We start from the raw sequence: 25,853 nt of genomic DNA, 5'->3' as shown, positions 1-25,853 counted from the left end.
TTTTTTTTTTAGCTTAGGCCTATAGTCCTGCCATTTTCTTCTATAGCAATACTAAGTGTGATTCGTGATACAACATATTTAAGTGGGTTACTTTAAACCACTTTGACCAAAACAGGAAGTGAAAGCCAGTTTCCTGGGGCTACTGTGGTGACTGACATCTTAAGATGTCCACTGCTCAAAGCCATTTATCACGCTATACATCATTAAGAAAACACTCGCTCACAGTGCTCTAAACACAAGGCTGAGCTCTTCAGGACACACGTGTGAAAGATCTCATGTAAGTCTGCAGTCATTTGTCAGCTTTACTCAGGACTGAATGTGCATCCTTTGCACGAACATCCGAGATCTTTCATCATCCGCCCTCAGCTACTGCATTGAACTGCAATATGAAAATAAAAGACCAGAGAAAATCCCAATCGTGTATTTTTTGGTGTGGACTCTAAAAAGAAATTCAGGGCACCACAACTTAAAAAAATTGCATGGTTGCAAGTTAAAAATTCTCTAATTAATTGATTTATTTAAACAACCATGCAAACATTATTTTGATGAGTTCTGTTGACATAATAATAAACTTAATATTGTGTATAATTTAAACTCAAATTTCTCTAAGTTGTAACTTAATATAATAAAAATACTGACAGTGTATGATTATTTTTTAATGGTTTATTGAGGAGTGAACAGCATCACAATGCTTAAATGTTCCATTATAACAAGCTTAAATGTGAAACATAAGCAGGAACAATACATTTGTTTAAAACACATTGTGCAAGGAAGCTTTCAGTGACCTCAAGCATTAAGTGGCAAACTGTGGTGAACATAAACAGCAAGTCAAGCAGAACATTTTCACGCCGACAACAAACTTGTGATTTCCCACCTAACCTAACCTAGTTTACGTCACACCAAAACTCATGTTCAGCCTTTAGCAAGTGTTATTGTTAAAATGACCCTCATTTCAAACCTCTTAATTTTCCCATCTAACAAAAAATGAGAATTTTCTGCTCAGTTTATACTCATGTTTGTGAAGTCATACAGTTGAAATGTGTGATAACCAGACCAAAATTAATGAACCAGATCAGTCAAATTTGTAAAAGAATTATTCAATATGATTTGTGTACCAGTTAAAACTGGTTCAATACATTAAAAAAAAAAATTAAATATGAATGTAAATGTGAATAAAAGGTTCTAAAGTAACGCTTTACAATAAGGTTTCATTTGTTAACATTTGTTTACTACATTTGTCAACATAAACTAACAATGAACAACACTTCTACAGCATTTAATGTTAATCTCAACATTTACTGATACATTTTTTCAGATATGAATGTAAATGTAATGTTAACCAGACAGCGGAGGTGTAACTTTCATTTGTGTGATGAAGGAAACGCACGTGGTAAAAATCATTTCTGCCGGTGATCTCATTATACTCGCACATCAACAGCAATGATCCTGTTTGTTTTGATCTGCATGATCTTCATCATCTCAGGTAAGTCATTTTTCTTGCATCTAACGGACAGTTTTAGTTAGTGTTTGAACCTGAATGACTAAGATGCAACTTTGTCTGCTAATTTTAAGATTTAGGCAGCTTTTGCTTGAATGAACTGTCTTCATCTCATCACTTTAGGTGCACAAGATGTTCGTACCGTCAGTGAAGTGTCTGTCCAAGAAGGAAAATCTATCATCATCCCTTGCTGGTATAATCATATTTATGTAAATAATGTTAAATATCTGAGTGCTGGAGATCACTGGGCCTTTAGTAGGTATGTTGAGTTCTCAGATGGGAGAAACAAACACAAGACAGTCTCCATTTCAGATAACAGAAACGCTAACGTTCTGACTATTGACATGAGGAATATTCAGCAGAGACAGAGCGGCACGTACTGGTGTGCGATTGATGTACCTAGATCTCCTGTTAGAAATAGCTTCAACTTAAAGGTCACAGCAGGTGAAATTGACCAGACCTTTTTTAATAATTTTAAATGACTTTTCCAACATCAATGGAAATAGTCATATCTGCTTGCTCTTTCTTTGTCATTTTAGCTATCTCTGGTCTGTACGTTGGAGATCAGATGTTGACTGGTTTTGAAGCCGGTAGTCTTACCGTCTCCTGCCATTATCATTTGCCAAGAAAAACTGGCATAAAATGGTGTAAGCTTGGAGGAAAGTGTGTGGAAGAAGCATGTGGGACTTTGGACGGGGCGTCTGTGGAGATCAGGCATGATCATGGGTTAGTGATTGTGAGCATGAGTGGATTGAAGATGGAGAACACAGGATGGTACTGGTGCTCAGTGATGGAACTACAAATGCCTGTTCACATCACTGTATCTGCGAGAATAGAAACCACCACTACACTCGAGACGACCTCGAACCAGCCCGTGTGAGTAACTTCACATTTACACTGAACGCTTCCTTACTGTTCACCTCGTCTCAACTCTGAATAATCCCTCAGGTCGACCGGCTCTGTGAAATCCACAGGAACCTTCACATCTGCTCAGACTCCACAGTAAGATTGTGTTTGTTTGCGTTTTGAGTCAGGAATGTGTTTTTAATAATTACTAAGATTAGACTGACTATTAAAGTGGTTTCCAGCCATCAACCAACATCTGAAAACGCTCAAGATGTTGAATAAACTTTGGTTAGTGTTTTTTCAAAATCACAAAATAAGGACCAAATTTTCTGCGAATCACTCTAGAGTTTCAGGCTACGTCAATACAATTCTATATAACCTTCAGTATATAGCTTTTAAGCTTTTATGTCATCTTATTTTAGTATGATTGAGATACTATTATTTTAGTTTTTATTAATATTTTGAATTAGTAAAATTTTAATCTTTTAGTAATTGTGTTGTTTTTGTCATTTCTTTATTTTTAAGTCTGTTTAGTAAAAACAAAAGTTTTAGATAACTATAAAACCCTGATTCAGAAAAAAAGTGATTTTAAAGAGAATCAGAGAAATATAAAATGTTACAAATATAAATATTATAATCTGCTGTGTAGTTATCTATTATCATCAAAACTAATAAAATACAGTATTGTACAATCATAAAGTGTAATTGTTATCAATGTTAGCAAATTAACCAGAAGTAACAAATGTATGAAAAACATAAACCCACATTTGTATGAATTTCTCATTGATTCTTTCCTCTCGCAGTTCCAGTGACAGAAGTCCATTATTATGTCTGATCATGTTGGTGATTGTGATTTTGAGCTGTTGTGCAGTGACTGTGATCATGCTGTGCAAAATCAGTCAGTTATCTCCGAACCAAGAAGAAAATGGAACATCATAACAAATTAAGCCCCTGTTTCGGAACAAAGCAAAAAAGTTTTTGTCTACTGGAAGTTTTTGGAAAGATGTTTGTCAGCTGGTGTTGTTTAACAGTACAAATCCTGAAATACTGATGGAATAAAGAGACTTTACAATATGGTTTATTTGTTAACATTAGTTAACTATTTTTGTTTATGAACTAACAACGAACAATACTTCTACAGCATTTATTAATCTTAGTTAATGTTAATTTCAACATTTAATACATTATTACAATCAAAAATGGTATCTGTTCATATTTAACGGACTTGAGCTTACATGAACTAACAACAGCTCAGCTGTATATCATGTGAATGTGTTGTTTAAAATTGTTTAAAGTGTTTCTTGAGTTTTTTTTTTTTTTTTTTCACCTGTTCTGGTGGCTGTGTGATGTATGCCAAATTTAGATCTTGACAAACAGACCATATGTGGGTTAAGTGTACTAAGGTGGCATTGCCAAAACAGGAAGTGATTGTTAGATGTCGAGAAAATGCCACCACAGTGTGACCAATAGACAGAGGCTGGACCTTTTATACAAAACCAAGACAACACTGTGTATAAAATACAACAATGATGTACTTGACATTTAGCTGGAAGTAAAGTACTCATCAGAAGCAATTTAAAGCAGCTGAATTACAGGCTCGAGTCACCTGAGGTTAAGTGCTGTAGTTGCATTCATGCACAATGGTGTATCACAGTTTCTTGGTCATGTCTTATGGGAGAAGATTTTGAGTTAGTTATGAAAGAAGAAAATGTAAGAATTATGAGCAATTCTGTGTGAAACCTGTATTTGAATTTGACTGGTTCCTCACATATTCTGATGTATCAAGATTAGTCCATTAAAGTCACCATTAAATCAATTTTGGAATATTGCAGTGTTTATTCTAAATGATTTATCAATGCACATCATCATTATTGTGTTAAATTCATGTTCCTCGTGATCTTGAATCAGAATAACTTTCCCTCCCTCTTGCAGTGACTTCTCTTCTCTGATGATGAGGGCGGGGCAACCTGTCATTCAAATGAGATCCACCAATAGCAAACCACAACCATCCAATCAATTCCCCACAGACAAAACCAAGCCCCGCCCTACATTTGTTCTTGTTCCAGAAGCCGTTTCACCTGAATATATGTCACAATAGAGAAGAAAAGACAAGCGCAACTTCCCTTTCATGACTTTAAACGCCTGTAACGTAGGTTTTGTTTTAGTTTTTACTGTTTCCTGTTCTGGTTTGCCTGTGTTCATTGTTCACTTTGCTTATTAGTTTCCATGGTTATTAATTAGTTTCACACTTTCTGTTTCCTGATAATTTACTCTCCCCCATGTCATCCATGATGTTTATGTCTTTCTTTCTTCAGTCAAAAAGAAACAAAAGTTTTTTTAAGAGAAAACATTCCAGGATTTTTCTCCATATAGTGGAAAAAAATAAACTTAGAGAGCAGGCTTAACCTGTTCTTTAATATTTGAATAAATCCGTTTTATGACAGCCACCATTTAAATATTTATATTAAAACAAGTAGAAACATAATTATGTAATTAAAAATGTATTGTTATTATAAAAACTACCTTATGTGTAATTTAAATATAAGTAGCCTACAAATGAGGTAATTTTAACCTTTAATATTATAATGTACCAACTGGGGTTCCCATAGTTTACTGCATTAGTTGAGAGATATTTTTTCTTTGAGGAAATTTGCCATGTACTGTACCTGATAGGCCCCAAATTAATCAATATCAAATTAAATTGAATCGAAATCGAATTGAATAGTGAAATCTGTGTCAATGCCCAGCCCTAGTGTCAATAAATGTTGTTTTATTTTCTATAAAATTTTTATACATTTTTTTTTATTTAAAAAAAAAAAAAAAAAAAATCCTACAAGGATTTAATTGGAAACACGTCACCTTTTTCACTACTTGTGAGTTTGCAGGTCAGAGTGTTGTAGCTAAGTGTTTCAACGTTAAAGTGTTTCAACATTTTATCTGCAACAGATCTATATAATTAAAAAACACAATTATCTCAGCTTTGATCAGATCTGCAGCAGGATACTCTCATAGATGCAGCTGTTATAAACACTAGCAGAGGTTACTGTGGTAAAGGAAGGAGATACAGAAACAGCTCATGCAAATTATGTTAAATACAAGCATTTTGTCTTACATTATATTTTTTCTCCATTTAACTTAGCAATCAGTGATAAAATATAAACTATTATTATGTGCTTTGTGAGGAGAATGTGTTAAAACGATGTCAAGTGCATGATATGTTTGCATACAGAGTACAGACTGCAGTGCATTAGCGCTCACAAGTGCTGTGCCCTCTCTAGGGTGAAATAAACACAGTCCTGCCCTCATTCTCATTCTCACTCTGCCAGCAAGATGATGGTGACTGTACTAGTCATGTTCCTCATCACACACTCTTCAGGTATGACAAAAACTCAATTACGCTGTCTGTCTGTGATTTTGGGAATGTGTTGAAGCTGATATAGTGTGTGTAATAACAAGCTATTGAGCACAATTATCCTATAATTTAGCTGTTGTGAAACAAAAATATTTTTCATATTCCTCACCATTAACTTTGCCAAGAACGATTCACTGGCACAGATGGCGTCTACAGTCTGTATTATCGAGTAACATTACATGCTGTAGTATAACATGGATGGAAATATGCATCCTGAGATGAGCTCCTGCATACTGTAACAAGGCTTTGTAAGCCTAACTTTTGCTGACATTTAATGGTACCCTTCAGCTTTAATAAAATCTTTAGTGGAAATATTCATTTCATTATTACTATTTTTTTTTCTTTCCGCAGGAACTCAAGACATTCATACAGTCAGAAAAATATCTGTTCAAAAAAATCAAACTATCATAATCCCTTGTTTATATGATCAGAAATATGTCAATAACTCAAAATATGTGAGTTCTGGAGGTTCTTGGTACTTCAGTAGTCCTGTAACACACGGCAGAATGTCTGTTGTGGATAACCAAACAGAAAAGGTTTTTACGGCAGCGCTGAGTAACGCTGAAGTGAGTGACACTGGCACATACTGGTGTGGGATCAGAGTATCTGGATCTGATCCTGCTGCAAAATTTTACTTGGAGGTTTTAAAAGGTATCATTTATTTTGTGTAGCATTCTAAACCAATCCAGCTGTTTCTGATGGAAGCTATTTTCCGGCCACAGAATAATAATAAAAAAAAAAAGTAATTGTAACTTTTTATTTCGCAATTCTTTTTTTCTTGCAGTTCTGAGTTTATATCTTGCAATTCCGACTTAAATAAACTTGTAATCTTGTTGTAATAAATTTGTAATCTTGCAATTATGAATTTATATCTTGCAATTCTGACTTCTCATAATTGCAACATAAAAACTTGTAATCTTGTAATAAATTCGTAATCTCGCAATTACAAATTTATATCTCACAATTCTGACATTTTTCTCGCAGTGTTGCATTTAAATCTTGCAATTGAGACTTTTTCTCACCAGTTTCGAGTCTATTTCTCGCAATTCTGACTTTCTTACAATTGTGACTTTATATCTCGCAATTCTGACTTTTTTCTTGCAGTGTCCAGTTTTGGATAGTCCAGTTTATATCTTGCAGTTTGGACTTTATAACTTGTAATAGCATGTTTATATCTCAGAATTCTGAGAAAAAAAGTCAGAATTGCAAGATATAAACTCACAGTTGCAAGATAAAAAGTCAGAATTGTGAGATAATTTAATTTTTTTATTCTGTGGAGCAAACAAGCTTCCATGGTTTTCTTCTTCTCATATTCCAGAATGTACAAATTTAGACAAGAATTAGCAAGAAAAAAAAACGCATTCGTCTTTGACGTTTTGTGTGAAATGTTTAGGTAAACCCAGACTCCATGTCTCCAGTCAAAGCGTGTCAGACTATGAGGGTGGGTACACTGACGTCATCTGTCACGGGGCGTCACAGTGGTGTCAGATCGGAGGCTCTTGTGTTGGGAGGAATGGAACCTCAAATAAAACTACGGTGCATATCAGTGGTGATGATGACGCTCTGAATGTGACCTTGAGCGAACTGAAGAGAGAGGACAGTGGATGGTACTACTGCCCTGATGGGGAATCACAGATGCCGGTTCAGATTATCGTGAGGAAGGCCCCATATACAGGACGAGTCACTGTTCAATATACAGGTCACACCACAGCATCCAGTCAAGACAAGTCTGTTCAATATACAGGTCTGTACAGTTACTGTATAGCATCCAGTCAAGAAAAGTAAGCTACACATTTGTACACATTTATTTAAAATACTCACAAGACATTAGCTGACCTCACTTGATATATCCAAACTCCTTTCAGGTCCGTGGGTCCGAAGCACGTCCTGTGGCTCGTCATTCTGGGGTTGATGCTGCCCGTAATCGTCTGCGCAGCTGTGATACTGATCAAAGTAAAGAAGAGAAGTAAGTGATTCAGATATTCGATCAGACAGAGAAACAATGACTAGCAGCATATATACATTATTGTGTATCTGCAGAACAAAGAGCTGAATCTTCAAATCCTTGTGAAGGCATGAACAATCAACAGTTGCGCAAAGTAAGGGACTGTTCATCATCAGAAGCACAACTTTCACATTTAGGGTAATGTGTGTAATGCATGGCTGTGCTGTAAGATCGAGTGGGTGTATTTTCCATCAGAATTGATCATGTGATGTACCTTTGTATGTCTGTTTCCATCTCTGCACACGTGAGATAATGCAAGATCTGCAGTATTCCCTTAAATGTTTCAAAATAAGGCCTCATATTTTCATCTATCTTTGACATTTGACCAGGATTTATTGTATATAAATATTAATGTTGAGTTTACCCAAGGAGGACTGGACTGGGTGATGAGTAAAAATATGTTGTCTCTGACAAAAGTGTTTCAAGGTTTCCATTCACAGGTAAAAGCTGTTCTGTTAATATCGAGGATGTTCATCCTACTAATCCTGGTGCTGATGTATTGTTAACCGTATGAAAAATGACAAAGTTGTTGTCTTGTTTTGTTCTTGTTGTTTTGTCTTTGTCTTCTTCATGTCTACCTCTATCTATCATATATAGGTACGGTATGAGTAGATGCTGTCAGGAGATTACGTGAGGTATCTTCACAGAACCAGATTGCTTTTCTGTGTGACACCTGAGTGTGACCACTAGAAAAGACCATCTGAGTGGCAGACTGAGATACATGACCACACCAGGCGTGCCTCTAACTCTTGCAGAGGCAGAAGAGTCCCTTAGGGGGCCCAACGAGGAGACTGAGCAACTCCATGTGTATGCTATGCTTTTTGAACCAAATATTATTCCATTTATATTGATACCATTTTGATTTCTTTGATCTTTGTGATGAGACTATATAGACTCAAGTGGTGTATCCCAAATGGTCAATGTTTATGATATTTTAAATTTGTACTTAATAAATAAAATTTAATAAAATAAAATTTAAAGTGTTGCCCTATTGTGTCGAAAGTGTTGCATCTTTTATTTCGAATCAGTGGTTTGGAGCGCCAAAGTCATGTGATTTCAGCAGTCTGGCAGTATGACACGCGATCCGAACCACTGATTCGAAACGAAAGATTCGAAGCAGTGTTTTTAAATCGGCCATCACTAGATATTGTTGAAAAGTCGTTATTTTGTTTTTTAAAACAAAAAAGTATTCTCGTCGCTTTATAATATTAAGGTTGAACCACTGTACTCACATGAACTGTTTCAAATATGTTTTTAGTACCTTTCTGAACATCTGAGCTATCGGATTTCATCAAAAATATCTTAATTTGTGTTCCGTAGATGAACTAAGGTCTTACAGGTGTAGAATGACATGAGGATAAGTAATTAATGACATTATTTTCATTTTTGGGTGAACTAACCCTTTAACATACAATCCATTAACATACTGAAAGTTAAAATTAACAATTAATACAATTGACTTTGTACGAGGGACATAGAGTATTGACAAAGTAAACAGATAATACACAAAATAAACAAATACATAAACAAAATAAAATAAATTACACAAAAAAATTGAAAGAAAAAATATTGCTTTACTTTTGTTTAGGCTCAAGTTGGGAGCTATAAAAATCTCATATAAATGTATCTCTATTCACAGGTGACTATAATCTGTTTTAATTGCTTTTGTGTTTCTTTTAAATTTACATAAGGAATCAGCAAAACATTTTAATTCAGAGCAAAACACAATAAAATTTGGTTTTGAAGCTGTAAATTTAGACTTGTTTATATGGCCTTTTCCAAACATGCACAGGATTTTGACTGCATTATCTAAAAGAACCAAATAAGACCATTTCTAACAAAGTCCCTTTAAGACGAGTCATTTCACTCGGCGGCCATCTTTGAAGCGCCTCTCGCGCATTTAAGTGCAGCTCCTATCTCTTTAAGTAGGGAAACATCAAATTCTCCAAAGATGTTCGCCACGCTTTCGATTAAATTTCATACTTGAAATCACCAATGAAATCAGACAAATTTTGTTCTAGACGCTCGAAAGTTACTTACAGTGAATTCTCGCAGTTTATCTCAATGTGTGTCAGTTGATCAGGCTGAAATATGGGCTGTTGAGTGACTTTATGAGTCTGTCACTGAGCTGTCATCTGCAGAATCTGTACTTTTATGACTATAAAACGATCAGAACTTGGCGTGGCGACTGTCAAATTGGTTTCATCATCATATTGTTGTCAAGTATCCCAAGATGTTATGAACGTGAAGCCGCTTGCGCCCCTAGAGGAGCGGATGACAAACTGCACCAGTTTCTACCAGAGTCGTGTCTCAACCAACACACTGAAAATGACTTTAAGATGGATTTTTGACCCAGTTCTTTTCATACGTTTGTTTCAATAAAAATCACAATTTATTACGTTAAATGTAAGACAGATGAAAAACAGATGACCGGCTCCCTCTTGTGGTCAACAATTGAATCAGCAGCATTAATATAATTTAATTAAGACTCTTACATCAGTTTGCCACATTCACTTACAGTGCAAACTGTACAAGTACAACAAATCACTGTACATATAACAAATGTGGTAGTGTTGTATTTGGCATGGATCATCAGGCAGTTTCATCCACACTGCACCTTAATTTAGTTCAAAACAATGAGAACAGAAAAATGAAGAACTGATATGCAAGACGAATCCTGTAAAACAAACATGCTGAACAGTGAAGGGGAAATATGTAACAATGTTTTGATGGAGAGAGCACAAATATTAGTGATATTTATGATAATTTCTGAACAAATACAGGTGACTCACTGCTTTCTCCAGAACTTTCTCCTGTTTAACACATGATTCCACAGAGATAAAGAAATAAACATGAACACATGAACTCTGAAAGACGCTTTTGAAGAGAGAGATCAGGTGGTACCTCACAACCTCATGAAGTGCTCATATTTACTTAAAGATTTGCACAGTTAGACACAGTGAGTGAACCGTTCAATAAAAAGTCTTAATTGCTTCGGTGTGTTTGTGGAGTCACATGTGGGCTTCCTCGTCACTGTTGCTCCACACAGGCTTGCGTTTCTCCAGGAACGCCCTGATGCCCTCCTGCCCGTCCCGCAGCGCCAGGTTCTTCACCATGGCAGCAGAGGCACAAGCGTACGCTGCGTCTTGACCCTCGGCCATCTGCCTGTGAAACACGGCCTTCCCAAGAGCCACCACGGGCCGACTGCACTCACACACGCGCCTGGCGATGGCCAGCGTCTCGTCCTCTAACTGCTGCTCGCTCACCACCTTACTGACCAGCCCGTGCAGCAGCGCGTCCTGAGCGGAGATGGGGCGGCCCGTCAACAACATCTCCATGGCAACCTGGAGATGAGGTAAAATCAATTTTTTTTTTTTTTCCATCACCAAAAATATTAGTATTGCAACTTGTGGTATAATAAACAATTCCCCTTTTATTTATTTATTTATTGTCATTTCAGTTATTAATTTACTTGTTTGCTGTTTATTCTTTTTTATTTATTAATTTTATTAATTATCCTTTTTCTCACTCCTTTTTTTTTTGCCTTTTATATACTGTATACGTATGAAGATAAATGACAGATAGAGAGTTACACAATCTCACACCAACACACTTCACATAATCACATGTAAAACCAAACTTTGTCGTTTAGATTTTCTGTTTCAGAGACTCTTCCTACAAGCTAATAAAAAAACAAAACAATTATCAAATATTATTTTTAGTTTTACAGTGAAATAGCAATTTACAACAGTAATATATTTTACTCTTCTATTTTTATAATTGGTTAAAATAATTATTGTTATTATATGGTATTTATTTATATATGGTTTATTATAACAGTAGATATTATAATTATCAAATATTATTTTTACAGTACAACTAATTCACAACCATAATATTTCAGTCTTCTTGTTTATAGTTAAAATAATAATAATAATAATAATAATAATAATAATACGTTTTTATATGGTTTGATCATATTAAAATGATAAAATATTATTATTATTATTTTTTTTTTACAATACAACTTTAATTTACAACAGAAGTGCAGTGTTAGTCTTTAATAATAATTATTATCAAATATTCATTTTATACAGTACAATTATAATTTACAACAAATAATATGTCTTTTCATAATTAGTTAAAATAATAGGCATAATGATTATTATTATTATTATTTTATTATTATTAATATTATTAATTAGTGTTGTCAAATCAATTAATTGTGATCAACTGCATCGAACATAAAAGTTTGTATATATGTACACACACACACACACACACACACACACACACACAATTATGTTAGATGTGATTAAATGATTTGACAGCACTATTATTAATGTGTCATTAAATTATGATGTCTTTAAATTATTATTATTATTATTATTATTATTATCTTCTTTAGGCCCATTTTAAATGTTAGTGAAGGCTTTTTGATGACCATCTCTCTCTCTCTTTCTCTCATATAATTAATTGGGCCAAATCTTGCTGTCCGACACCCTAGAGAAGTAGCTTCACCTTTCTGGGCAGCGCCCGCCCGATCGCCACTCCCGGGGTGGAGCAGAACAGCCCGACGTTGATGCCAGGAGTGGCGAAAGTCGATTTCTCTGTTGCGACAGCAATATCACAGCTGGCGACTAACTGGCAACCCGCCGCCGTGGCGACACCATTCACCATCGCTATGACCGGCACCGGGAGATCCTGAATCAGGGTCATGACCTTTGAGAAAGATACAGTTATTTGACTGCGCTGGCACACACTGTTCTGTACAGTAACTGACCTCTGACCTCTGAGCAGGTCTGGAACACCTTGCTGTGATACTCGCGGCCCCAGGCGGAGGTCAGCTCCTTGAGGTCATGACCTGAGGAAAACACGGGCCCCCGCGCTGCAGAGAGAGACGCAGAGTTACTGTGGACGGCTGTGTTTGAACAGATCTTTCTCTAGATTCATTCTGAATGTTTGCCTGATATGATAATGACGCGCAGGTCTCGCGTGTGCACGTCTGTCACGAGGTCTTCTCTCAGCGACTCCAGCATGGCCAGAGACAGAGCGTTCCTCTTCCTGGGGTCGTTCAGAATGATCCTCCTGAAATCGACACACACACTTCAGATCAGGTTCATTCCGAATGAATGATTCATGAATCGTTTGAAATGAACATTAAAGAATGATTGACAGATTGGACATCAGTTTCTCGTGAGCAAGTTTAACTCTATACAAGATGTTTACCTGATGAAATATAATATACAGTGCACAATAATGCATATTCACCTCAATGACAAACACAAAATCACAATATTTGTTTTACAAATTCAAGCTTTACTTTCAATCAGTGGCATTTGATTTAACTTTTGGTTATTTAATACAATTACATTCAGGCCAAATACTTTCAATGTTACTGTTTTTAATGCAATTTTGCTTTCTGCATTAATATCGATCAGTGTCGTTCATTTATTTTGGGCCTTATTAATGATAATATCCTGCCAAATGTAACCATAACTCTTATTATTTTAGGACACTATAAATCTGACTCCACTAAAGAAAAGGTTTTTTTTTTTTTTGGATATAAGAAAGCAAGGGTTTTTTTTAACCATTTTCCTCCTCTTATCTTTTTCTCTGCTTTACAATTAATAACTTGGTTTATTTTTCTCTTCTGTTGACAGTGGGTGTATTAATGTTGTTCACTTTTGTGTACGCACAAAAATTGTGTATTATAAACATGCCAACTCTTTATTTTTCTCATTAATTAAAAATGAATATCGAGCAATGAGTTTACAATGTGCTTGATTCGGGTCAGAGGTCACGCAAGTTTGCAGTTTGCACCTGATTCCATCCTGCTGTTGTCTCAGGGTCAGAGATGAAGAATCAGCGCTCATCTTCCTCGTCCAGATCCTCCAAAACGCCCCGCTGGACTTCAGAAGGTTTGATGCACTGTAAAATCCGCTTAAAATCATATTTAATTACAGCAGAGAAACTAAAGGAGCACAGGATAGTGAAGGAAGCGACAACACCGGATGTGCGTTTCACCTGCTCTCCAAAATAAAGGTCTTTTTTATTATTATTTCAAAACTGTGAACATTTACAGACAAATACATCGTGGATTGTTATGTTTAACACAAAAGAACTGAAAAAAAAAAAAAAAAATGTCAGAGGAATAACATTAAAATGTTTTTTTTTGTATAATTTAAACTGTTGTGACCAGCAGGTGTCGACAATGTTCGGTGTTTTGCGCGCTTTTTTCTCCCATCACTAAGCTTATTAGCTTAATTCTGTTATTAAATAATTAAATAATTTATCAAAATAATAATGAATAAATTAAAAATAATTTAATTCAAGGTTTTCCTCTGGAGGAGGTACAGCTGTAGAAATAGGTTGCGGCAGTGTAATTCACACAACTCACCACAGGAGGGCGATTAAACTTGAATTCTCGAAGTATATTACATATGTAAAATATATTTTTCCAGTTGTTTACTGCTTCACATGGTAACGAACAATTTATTAAATATTACATCAATAATTTAATTATTTAATTCAGATAATTTAATTCAAGGTTTTCCTCTGACTGCAGTTACAGCTGTAGAAATAGGTTACAGCAGTGTAATTCACACAATTCACCACAGGAGGGCGTTTACATTCGAAATTTAAACGTATATTACAGATGTAAAATTACATTTCTACTAAAAAAATAAAGGGGGTAAAATGTTTCATATGGTACCAAACAGAATAGAAATCATAAGTAAATGGTAGAAATAATTAACAGCCGTGTAATTCACAGAATTTACCACAGGAGGGCGTTGAGTCTCAAATATTTGTCTATTACAGATATAAGAATATATTTCTACTAAACAAAAACGAACTTTTTCAGATGTTTTATTGTCTCACAGTAATCGATAATAAATCAATAATTTATTAAATAATATGAAATTAATGCAAAATAATTTAGTGCAAAAATTGGCTCTGAATAAGTTGCAGTGGTGTAATTCGCACAATTCACCACAGGAGGGCGTTTAAATTTGATTTAACCGTATATCACAGATGTAAAATTAGTTTTCTACTACAAAATAAAGGGGGTAAAATGTTTCATATGATAACGAACAATTTATTTGATATGAAATCAATGCAAAATAATTTAATGCAAGATTTTCCTCTGACTTGAGTTATAACTAGAATAGAAATCTTAGGTAAATGGTAGAAATAATTAACAGCAGTGTTCACAGAATTCACCACAGGAGGGCGGTTAATAATTTCGGTTAATAATTTCGGTTAATACATTGGATTTGCCTTTTTAAATTATATTATTTATTAATTTAACAAGTCGGGAGGTAGTAGAACACAACAATACACAGAGAATGATATTTTCATGATTTCTCCTTGGTTTATACATCTAACAATTTATTTTTTAAAACGACATGTCCTGACTTGAGTAGCTGCGGAAATAATTAACAGCAGTGTAATTCACAGAATTCACCACAGGAGGGCGTTCAGATGTAAGAATATATTTCTACTAAACAAAAACGAACTTTTTCAGATGATTTATTGTCTCACAGGGTAATCAATAATTTATTAAATAATATGAAATCAAAAGTAATTAAATTAAAAAGTAAAGAAAAGTATTTTAGTGCAAACTGGCTCTGAATAAGTTGCAGTGGTGTAATTCACACAATTCACCACAGGAGGGCGATTAAACTTCGAAATGTAAACGTATATTACAGGTGTAAAAATACATTTATACTACTAAGTAAAAGGGTAATATGTTTCATTAGGTAACGAATAAATTATTTAATATGTAATCAATGCAAAGTACTTTAATGCAAGGTTTTCCTCTGACTTGAGTTATAACTAGAATAGAAATCACAGGTAAATGGTAGAAATATTTAACAGCAGTGTAATTCACAGAATTCACCACAGGAGGGCGTTCGGTTAATACATTGGACTTACCTTTTTAAAATATATTATTTATTTATTTTAATACACAGAGAATGATATTTTCATTATTTCCCCTTGGTTTATACATCTAACAATTTATTTCTTCTTAAAACGACATGTCCTGACCCTGCAGAAATAATTAACAGCCGTGTAATTCACTCGAATATTTGTCTATTACAGAACAAAAGCAAACTTAGATGTTTTATTGTCTCACAGGGTAATCAATAATTTATTAAATAATATGAAATTTATGCAAAGTAATTTAGTGCAAACTGGCTCTGAATAAGTTGCAGTGGTGTAATTCACACAATTCACCACAGGAGGGCGAGTAATATATTGCCAGATGTTTTACTGCTACACATGGTAATTAACAATTTATTAAATATTATATTTAAATTCAAGGTTTTCCTCTGACTGCAGTAACAGCTGTAGAAATAAGTTGTCGTTAAAAACATGTAAAATGACAGCAGCGTAACTCACACAGTACACCACAAGATGGCGTCCAGACTTTAATTGCTAAAAGGTATATTACAAATAAACTGTTCTGATAAACTTAAATTTGATCATTTTCCGATGTTTTACTGTTGCCAGATTTTTTTTTTTTTTTTTTGCTGTTTCATATGGTAGTAAATAATACAAAATAATTCATGCGTAGTGCGAAATCACGTGTGGTCGGGTGGTCAGTGTGACGAAATATCAAGTAGACAGTCACGGGTTCGAGTCTCAATTCAACGGTGGAAGAATACTTATATTTTATTAATTTGGAATTATTAAGAGGACAATCACAGACCGTGATACTACATATTTATTGGTTTTAAACTAATAAAAACCCCAAAAAACTCCGAGGGACCGCTTGAAAGCGTCAGCGGTATGAGCAAGAGCTCCCTGTCAGGAAAATCACATTTCGAATCCCAAGACAAGAGGTTTTAAAAATCTTTCTGGAGAAAAAAAAGGTACGTGAATATCCACAACACAGCATCTCTCATGTACATGTGCATGTATGAGTCAGAAATGTGATATTTGCTCTACAATACGAATAGTAGCAGAACCATAAAAAATAAACTGCAGTTTTCCATCCGCTCCACTAGGCGGCATTAACAGGTTTCACCTGCGGACGCTTGATGATGACAGTCGCCACAAACACGTGCAGATTGTTTTATTTACAGATCTTTAATGTCATATTACAGCACATAAAACCGACACAGAATAAGTATGTCACGCGACTCACCTGTAAGTAACTTCTGGCCTCTTCTGTCAATTCATTTAGATTCATGTAATGATGGAATTAACTCTGTAAACCCTGACATATATTAGTTCAATTTTTTTTTTTTTTTTTTTTTTTTTTTTTTTTAAATGGACCAGTTTATTGAACCTTTAGACCAAATATAGAAGAAAATCTGCATATATGTTTATGTTTAGTATCATATTTGACACATTATGGCTCATATAGTATAATATAGTGAGAATATGGAGGGAAAAACAGCTCAACTTTGACCCAAACGTAGCAAAAATATGCAATTTAGTGCAAAATTTTATAATATTTAAATATTGTTAAAAAAAAATAAGATGAAATTCTGATGCTTGTAATTAAATCGACGAGATCTTTATAACAGTATACTTAAAATGTACATTAAATATATGAAATGCATATAAAAATCAGCAGAAGGGTGGACTTCAGGAACAACAAAAAAATGTAATAAAACTGTAAAAGTGGTCAGAAAATACAACATTTGTATCATGTAATATATACACACTCTTAATTACTTCAACTGTTAAAGTAATAAAGTAGACATTTATTAAGCCTTTAAGTACAGTAAAAAAAAATATTTATATATATATATATATAGCAAAAGCTGTATGTTTCAGATAAATGCTGTTCTTTTGAACTTTTTATTCATCAAATAATCCTGAAAAAAAAGTACACAACTGTTTTAAACATTGATAATAATCATAAATGTTCCTTGAGCAGCAAATCATCATATTACAATGATTTCTGAAGGATCATGTGACACTGAAATGATGTTTGAAACGGTTATTTTAAATTGTAAAAATATATCACAATTTTACTAATTTTACTGTATTTTGGATTAAATAAATGAAGCCTTGGTGAGCTGAAGAGACTTTTAAAAAAAAAATATTAAAAAATCTTATGTTCAAAAACTTTTGACTGGTAGTGTATGGATGTATGTTTTACTGCACAAATAAATACAATAATAATAAAATCTCCATTGTCACATTTTACAGCATGAAGAAAATATCTCTGCTTAAGTATTTGAGATGGAGAAGATGAAATTGCAAAATAAATTAATCAAAATAATAAACAGTTATCAGTACTTTTTGATTTTTAAAACACTGGTTTAATTTTTAATTTGGCATAGTGCAAAATACAACTTAATATTTATTCATTGTTTTATTCAATTTATTATTTTGGTGTAAAATGAGACCTGGATATGAGATTCACATTTATATATAACTATCATAACAACAATAATTGTTATTTGTATTATACATGATTTGTACGCTCAAAATGTTATTTTAAGGCTCCTGCCACAAGAGGGCGCTACATTCACATCTGACTGACCGTACAGATATTTACTCCTATAAAACACAAACGCCTACCTAAATTTCTCTGCCCAAACCCCGCCTGTCAGTGTTTATCAAATATGAAAGGCTCGGATATGTTTTCTTAGAAAATTAGGAGGAACCCCGAGTGTTCGTCATTACGAGCGCGCTGTAGGCGGATTCGCGCGCTTACGCGCTCCCGTAGAACCCGAAGAGCCAGTTCACGCGCGCAGAATCAACAGAGTCAGATTTAAAACACATTCACTCACACCGGACAGACAGAGCTGGAATGACACTCGGTTTATTCGTTTAACTTGCTCTGGTCAGCTGTTTCAGGATGTTTGGGTAAGTTAAACGTTTTTTTCCCCCTCAAAAATCTTTTACTCGTTTTAAACTCTTGAGTGTTTGGGCGAATCTCATTCAGTAGGTACCCAGGTCATTATATATTTTAATATATAAATATCATTTTATCATTATGTTTATGACAGTGAACTAAATTTGAAAACTATGTATCTCACATTAGTATTTATTGTACTGAGTTTAACACTTGAGATTTGATTAGTGTAATGAGAACGACATCGAAATGTGTTTATTGATTATTTTTATTAATTTTTAATGTAACAGAATTACTTATTTGTTTATTTTAATATGTTTTTACTTAATGAGATTAATAAGTATGCTGTTACTCATTTGTTTCTCTTTATATATAAGCAATTATTACTTCAAATCAGTAGTTTAACAAAAAAAAAAAAAAAAAAAAATCTAAGAACGTTATGCTAACATTCCCATTAAGTTATGAAAACGTTATTTCTAAAACGTTAAACAAGTATTTACAGATCAGATATCCCATAACAAACGTTCTGTTAACGTTACTGGAAGAACGTTGGTTCATAACTTTGCCAGAATGTTCTTCTACAGTCCTTGTTAGCTGGGTTTGTTTATTTGTTTGCATCACTATTGTTAAGCATGTATAAGTAAAAATATTCAGAGTATATAATTATTTAGCAGTTAATGTTAAATATTTACTCATAACACAAGTAAAGCTGTCTAATTGCGGATCAGGAGTGCTGTAGTCAGACCTCGGGAGATCTGTGTGAGCAAACACAATATTCCTCAGTGATCTGAGACCAGCAGCTCTTTATTTTGATGACATATATTGTGTGTTTCAGGTGCACGTGTATCATGTGAAACAGGTCATTCGGGTTCGTGGAAATGTTCAGACCATTTCACACGACCCTTGACCTTTTCTGCTCGACCTTTTCGCAAGACGCTGTGCCCTCGATGCTGTAAGCATGGATGTTCACATGCACAACAGTCGGACGCATCACTACGGGCTGAACAATGGTCCGAACCGCTTCTCTGTGAGTATGAAAACACACTCTTCATACATAAATCTGTACTGTTTAGTGTAAGGCCAATTATAATGACCACAGCCAAGCCAAACCCAACCTTATTTATGATGCATTTTTTTTGTCCGCAAAAGGAAATAAACCCACACATTCACACACACTGATTTATGCAGAGAAACCAGTTCCTTCCGCTCAAAGCATGACAGGACAGTCATTGTGTTGCGCTCCTTAGACAGGTGTGGTGTGTGTTAGAGAGAGACTGCGCTGAATCCCACAGAGGAATGTGATTCTGTAGTAAAGACAAGAATGTAGTCGAGCAGCAAGTGAAACATTAACACGACATGATCTGTACAAAACCAGCAGGTTCTGGATGACACTTCAACACAGTCATTCAGATGGTTTTCAGATACGTATCACTATTATTTAAAGCTGCATGATTAATCGTTAAAAGAGTGCGATATCTTAATTCCTAATGATAATGATTTGACTGTCTGTTAAACCTATGACAAGTACGATCACACTGATTCAGATCTGTGTTCTGAGCCAGAGAGAGCCGTTGTCATGAGACAGCTTCACAAACAGTCTTTTCAAACACACAGTATCATTATTACTGTCTTACAATAATTCAGATTATCACAGAAGTACTGGGATAAAGTTTATAGTTCGGATATAAACACTGATGTCTACAGTAGTGATCAAAATAGAGCAAGTCACTTTTTGAAATTAACTTGACGCTCCAAATAAAGATTGTATCAATTACATCATTACAGCCATAAGCGTTAAAAATGTGTTTGTCATTGAAAAATGAATTCAAGAGATTTGTTCAAAAACTGATTCATCCAGCAATGAAACAAGTGTAGTCTTATGAGTGAGTCATTGAATCATTCATTCAAAACAAGTTTTAAAAAAATCATTCAAATGAATTAAATATTTAAATGGACTGAAGCAATTAACATTTTGTCAGAAGCTCTAGTAAATGACATGTTATTGTTTAGTTGTCTGTTCAGAACTGTGGGAGAATCGTGATCTCTATTTTAAACAACAACAAAAACGTGATTCTCAGTTTATCTAGAATCGTGCAGCTCTGCTATTATTACAGCTCATACTTGGGGTTTAGTGATTTGAGTCCATTTGATATGAGTGATTTCTCAAATCATGTGTTTTAAGGAGCGCTGTTACTTTACTAAAAGTTTACAATTAAGTCTGTGGCATTTTTCCACCCTTTATATTGTCCACCAGATGAAGGTGATGATAAAACAGGTGAAAACATCCCACAGATGAAGGAGGAAACTGAGCCAAATCTAGACTAGATCACGGAGACTTGATTCTTTCCATGTAAAAATCAGCTAGCGTCCACATTACAAACTAAAACCATAGAAAAACCTTCGTCAGTGGAAGTAAAATAAATTAACAAATAAAATAAAATATTAGAACAGCTAAAACTTATTTTATTTCCGCTAGTAGCTAAGGCAACATTTTTCATTTTCATTTTAAGTTGATGTACTAAAATAACTGAAATAATATAAATAACTATATAGACATATTTAAAAAAAACAATCTAAAAAGTAATAAAATTACAAAACTTTGAAATTAAAATGAAAACAAAATATAAAAATAAAAACTAAAAATATTATTAAAAACTATAATAGTTTCTCAATGATACTGAACTAACCAAGCATCATGGCAACTTCTGCATGTGCAAAACATCACATTTTCTTCAGAAAACAAAATTCTGCTTTATTTTGACATCCTATAGTTAAGATTTGTCATCTTAAAAATGTACAACAATCCAATAAAAAACAAGTATGTCCACTTTTGGCAAGTTTTTCATCGGACAGTATTTTTATCCAGTTGTAGTGTATACTACAAAATACACTACTGTTCCAAAGTTTGGGGTCACTAAGTTTTTTTTTTTTGAAAGAAAGAATTTAACTTTTATTTAGTAAGGACGCACTAATTTGATCAAAAAAGTGACAGTAAAGACATTTAAAATGTTACAAAAGGTTTGCATTTCAAATAAATGCTGTTCTTTTGAACTTTCTATTCATTAAAGAATCCCGAAAAATAAAATGTATGACGGTTTACACAAAAAATATGACTGTTTTCAACATTGATAATAATCATAAATGTTTCTTGAGCAGCAAATCATCATATCAGAATGATTTCTGAAGGATCATGTGACTCTGAAGACTGGAGTAATGATGCTGAAAATTCAGCTTTGATCACTGGATATAAATTACACTTTACTATATATTCACATAGAAAACAGCTGTTTTAAATTGTAATAATATTTCACTATTTTTACTGTATTTTTGATCAAATAAATGCAGCCTTGGTGAGCAGAAAAGACAAAAACATCAAAAAATCAGTTTACGCCAGAGTTAGAATTAGAGTAGAATGCTAGTAGGCTGCTTTATTTAAACTCAGATATTTAAGATCATAACATTCTATATTTATATGCCACAAACAGTTCATAAGGCTGACACACTCTTTCTCCTCTCTCTCACACACACAATCATTTCCTCATGACATTATTGTGCTGTTTGTAATGTGATCCAAACCCATCTGTTTGAGATAAAGGGATGACACACTCAAACCATCAGCTGTTCTCTACAAACTACGAGCAGAGAAGAAAAGCCGGTCCTGCTTCTGTCTGCTTGTTGTTTTCTAAAATAAACTGAATGGCACAAACTAAAGCCAGCCCACAAAGGTGATGCAATATGTGTGTGAGCTGCCTGGACATCGCTTACAGTGGGGCTGTTCAGGGTGAAGGGTGTGTACGCCGGCCGGTGAACAAGTAGCCCACTGTTCACACACACACCTGTGAGAGGAGCTGTTTTCTACATGAGTAGAGTCTGTGTTCTGCTGTTTGAGCAGGGAGAGGCTCCTCCACCTCTCAAACCCGCCCACACTGACACTGGATTGATCTCTAGAGGTCACAAAGCCTCTGGTTACGCTTTATTTCGTTGGTCCACTTTAGAAATAAGCAACTATATGTCAACTAGCAGTCATTAGAGTAATTGCTTGGAAGAGTTTTAACTTTCTCTCTCTGTCTCTCTCTAGGAAGATGATCTGCAGTTCCTCAGTCTTGAGGAAAGGGAGTGTATTTTGTTCTTTGAGGAGACCATCGGCTCCCTGGAGGAGGACGATGAGAGGACGAGAATGTCCGCGGGCGGCCACAGGCTTGCGGTGGAGCGTCCGGCCTCTCACACACAAACAGCACGACATCACAGCCCTGTCGATCATGACATCATTGACCTGGTCCACCCTACACCTGATCCCAACAAACATAAAGACACGCTGCCCATCATCAGGCCAGGTACCCGAAAACAAGTCCACCTGTCTTACTGAAGAAACGACTTACAAACTTGCTTAGAAATGAAACAGTAACTAAATGTGAACCACAGAAAACACTGAAATTCTAGTCTTACGCCCGTATATGATACAGCTTTCTACATTCTTCAGGTTAATCATATATTCATTGGAGAAAAAATGAGTTTGAATGAGGAAAGCGGTATCTTTGTCATAGCGTCCTTTCAGTGGTTAAAGGATTAGTTCACTTCAGAATGAAAATTTCCGGATAATTTACTCACCCCCATGTCATCCAAGATGTTTGTCTATCTTTCTTCCTTCAGTGGAAAAGAAATGAAGGTTTTTGATGAAAACACTCCAGGATTTTTCTCCATATAGTGGACTTCACTGGGGTTCAACGGGTTGAAGGTCCAAATGTCAGTTTCAGTGCAGCTTCAAAGAGCTCTACATGATCCCAGACGAGGAATAAGAGTCTTATCTAGAAAAACCATCGGCCATTTTCTAAAAATAATAAAAATTATATACTTTTTAACCACAAATGCTCATCTTGCACTGCTCTGTGATGCTCCACGCATTATGTAATCACGTTAGAAAGGTCACACGTGACGTAGGAGGAAGGTCCAACGTGATTACGTAATGCATGGCAAGACGAGCATTTGTGGTTAAAAAGTATAGAATTAAAAAAAAATATATATATTTTTTTTTTTAGAAAATGTCCGATGGTTTCTCTAGATAAGACTCTTATTCCTCGTCTGGGATCATGTAGAGCTCTTTGAAGCTGCACTGAAACTGACATTTGGACCTTCAACCCGTTGAACCCCAGTGAAGTCCACTATATGGAGAAAAATCCTGGAGTGTTTTCATCAAAAACCTTCATTTCTTTTCCACTGAAGGAAGAAAGACATGAACATCTTGGAAATTTTAAAATTGAAGTGAATTAATCCTTTAACAGACTGTTTCTCAACACCAAGTATGCCAACATTATAATATAAAATATAAATTTATTTAACAATAATATCAATTATAAACCTTGTATTTACATTGTATTATTAAATAAGTTGCAAGATGTATTTTGGATACCTTAAATCTGTAAATTTACTGTCTTTGCAAATTAAATATGTTGTTGTCTGAATAAACCCATTTGTTCTTGTACTATCGGAGATCCATTACTCAATTGTGAATGTGTTTACTTCGTCAGATTTCCAAGAGCTGATCGCAGCCCCGGAGACCCATTATGAGGTGAAGGCGAAACATGAACCGCCGGCAGTCTCAGACACGCCACCAGAGGAGTTTGGACACCATCCGCCCTCAAGTTCAGTTCCCACTCCCGCAATAAGTGCCAATAAGATCGCCGAGCATGAGGACATCAGTCTGGAGTTACCGCAAAGCCCCTTGGTCAAACACGGCCCTCCTATCCACGCCAAGCCCACGCGTCTTCCCGACAGCATCAGCACGTTGCTGGGCAGCCGCGAACACATTCCCCATTCAATCGCCACAGAAGCCATGAGCGTGCAGGAGCGCCGGGCGCAAATGCTCGCTAACCTCACCGGCTCAGCACACCCTCTGGATGGCGGAGAGCCGTCATGCGTTCGCAATCTTCCCATGCGAAGCATATCGTTTCGAGATCCGACGCCGGACAAATCTAGGATGGAGGCGCTTTCGAAACTCGGACTTGCTCAGAGGCGATGCCAATCCGTCATGCACACTTCTCCGAGGGACGCCGAAAGTGTTAAAACCACCACATTAAAATCTAACTTACCAGCAAATGCTAGTGCTGACTTGCGCGCTACAGACACTACGGACCACTGCCAAACCAGGCGATCACAACCCATCATGCACACTTCTCCGAAAGACGCCGGAAATGTTAAAAGCACCACTTTTAAATCTACCTTACCAGCAAAAGCGAGTGCTGACATCCGCACTATGGACACCACGGACCACTGCCAAACCAGGCGATCGCAACCCATCATGCACACTTCTCCGAGGGACGCCGAAATCGCTAAAACCACCACTTTCAAATCTACCTTACCAGCAAACGCAAGTGCTGATGTCCGTGCTACGGACACCACGGATCACTACCAAACTAAATCTAGCCCTGCACCAATTTTGACGAGTGCCGAAATCACGCATAGTGATTTTAACAGCTATGGCGGTAAAAGCATAACATTGAACCCCACACCGTCCTTTAGGGTTGAGTGTGTCCCAACTTCATTACCCAAAACAGAGGCTTCGAATGCACATCTCAACAACTTTGGAGGCAGATCAAGAGCCATGACTACACCTGAACCAATCTACGGAGCCCGATCCAAAACCTTCTTCCCGGTAAAAGAGGACAACTCAAGTTCGAACAGGACTGTAAACGAAGACTTACCCAAGAGGAAAGGGTCGCACCCTGAAGCACCTGTAAGCAGGTCCAACACTCAGCCGCCCACTCCGGCTCCAAGACCACTGCGTCACCCGAGTCCACTGAGTCCCACCGGGCCACGTTCCCTGTCAAAGCCAAAGCCATCGCCATCCTTCCGTACTCAGGGAATAACAGTCCAGTTTTCTGGGAAAGGAGCCACAGATGAGGCCAGACGTGATGCACTACGCAAACTAGGACTGCTGAGGGACACGTCTTAAACGCTCATATACTACTAAATAATAATGTTGTGGCTCTGTGGTGTAGAGTTCAGTACAAAAACATTTGATAAGCTACAATTCAACCAGTGCTGGGTAGATCACTTACAAATTGAATACGGAGTACATATTATATGACGAAAATTGTAGTTAGTAACATAACCTATTACATTACACATTTTAGGTCATATAATATAAATACTTTTGAATATTTTTCAGATTACTGTTGACCTAACTCATTAAACACTTAAATTTTGATGTATAAAAACAAAGAGAAAGGAAATTATGTTAGGGTTTCCCAAACCAGGGTTCGTGAAGGAATTT

The 25,853-nt window shown here is 35.6% G+C and overlaps 2 protein-coding genes and 1 long non-coding RNA gene across 4 annotated transcripts; 2 read left to right on the top strand and 1 right to left on the bottom strand.

The window, feature by feature from the left end:
* The first annotated feature begins 742 nt into the window (after nucleotides 1-742).
* On the top strand, nucleotides 743-7,485 carry LOC127510517 (uncharacterized). Its single transcript, XR_007929662.1, has 3 exons — nucleotides 743-2,374; nucleotides 2,447-2,500; nucleotides 3,148-7,485. It is a non-coding gene; the product is annotated as an uncharacterized LOC127510517 (long non-coding RNA).
* A 2,717-nt stretch (nucleotides 7,486-10,202) lies between these two features.
* Nucleotides 10,203-25,431, bottom strand: echdc3 (enoyl CoA hydratase domain containing 3). Of its 2 annotated transcripts, none has more exons than XM_051890095.1 (5): nucleotides 25,282-25,431; nucleotides 12,728-12,849; nucleotides 12,552-12,649; nucleotides 12,283-12,483; nucleotides 10,203-11,105 (listed from the first exon to the last, which is right to left on the bottom strand). In XM_051890095.1, the coding sequence occupies exons 2-5, from the start codon at nucleotides 12,798-12,800 to the stop codon at nucleotides 10,773-10,775; spliced, it is 705 nt and encodes a 234-aa protein (XP_051746055.1). In that variant the 5' UTR covers nucleotides 12,801-12,849; nucleotides 25,282-25,431; the 3' UTR covers nucleotides 10,203-10,772. The 2 variants fall into 2 exon arrangements, with proteins under 2 accessions (XP_051746055.1, XP_051746054.1); XM_051890094.1 differs by lacking the exon at nucleotides 25,282-25,431 and adding an exon at nucleotides 13,585-13,807.
* Nucleotides 13,951-25,532, top strand: LOC127510516 (proteoglycan 4). The gene is made up of 4 exons (XM_051890097.1): nucleotides 13,951-18,594; nucleotides 19,419-19,610; nucleotides 22,662-22,917; nucleotides 24,109-25,532. The coding sequence occupies exons 2-4, from the start codon at nucleotides 19,542-19,544 to the stop codon at nucleotides 25,530-25,532; spliced, it is 1,749 nt and encodes a 582-aa protein (XP_051746057.1). The 5' UTR covers nucleotides 13,951-18,594; nucleotides 19,419-19,541.
* Nucleotides 25,533-25,853: the final 321 nt, after the last annotated feature.

The sequence above is a fragment of the Ctenopharyngodon idella genome, chromosome 4 (assembly GCF_019924925.1).
Source record: "Ctenopharyngodon idella isolate HZGC_01 chromosome 4, HZGC01, whole genome shotgun sequence".
Taxonomy (NCBI): Eukaryota; Metazoa; Chordata; class Actinopteri; order Cypriniformes; family Xenocyprididae; genus Ctenopharyngodon; species Ctenopharyngodon idella.
The sequence above is the reverse complement of the archived record's forward strand: the minus strand, read 5'-3'. Positions and strand labels throughout refer to the sequence as shown.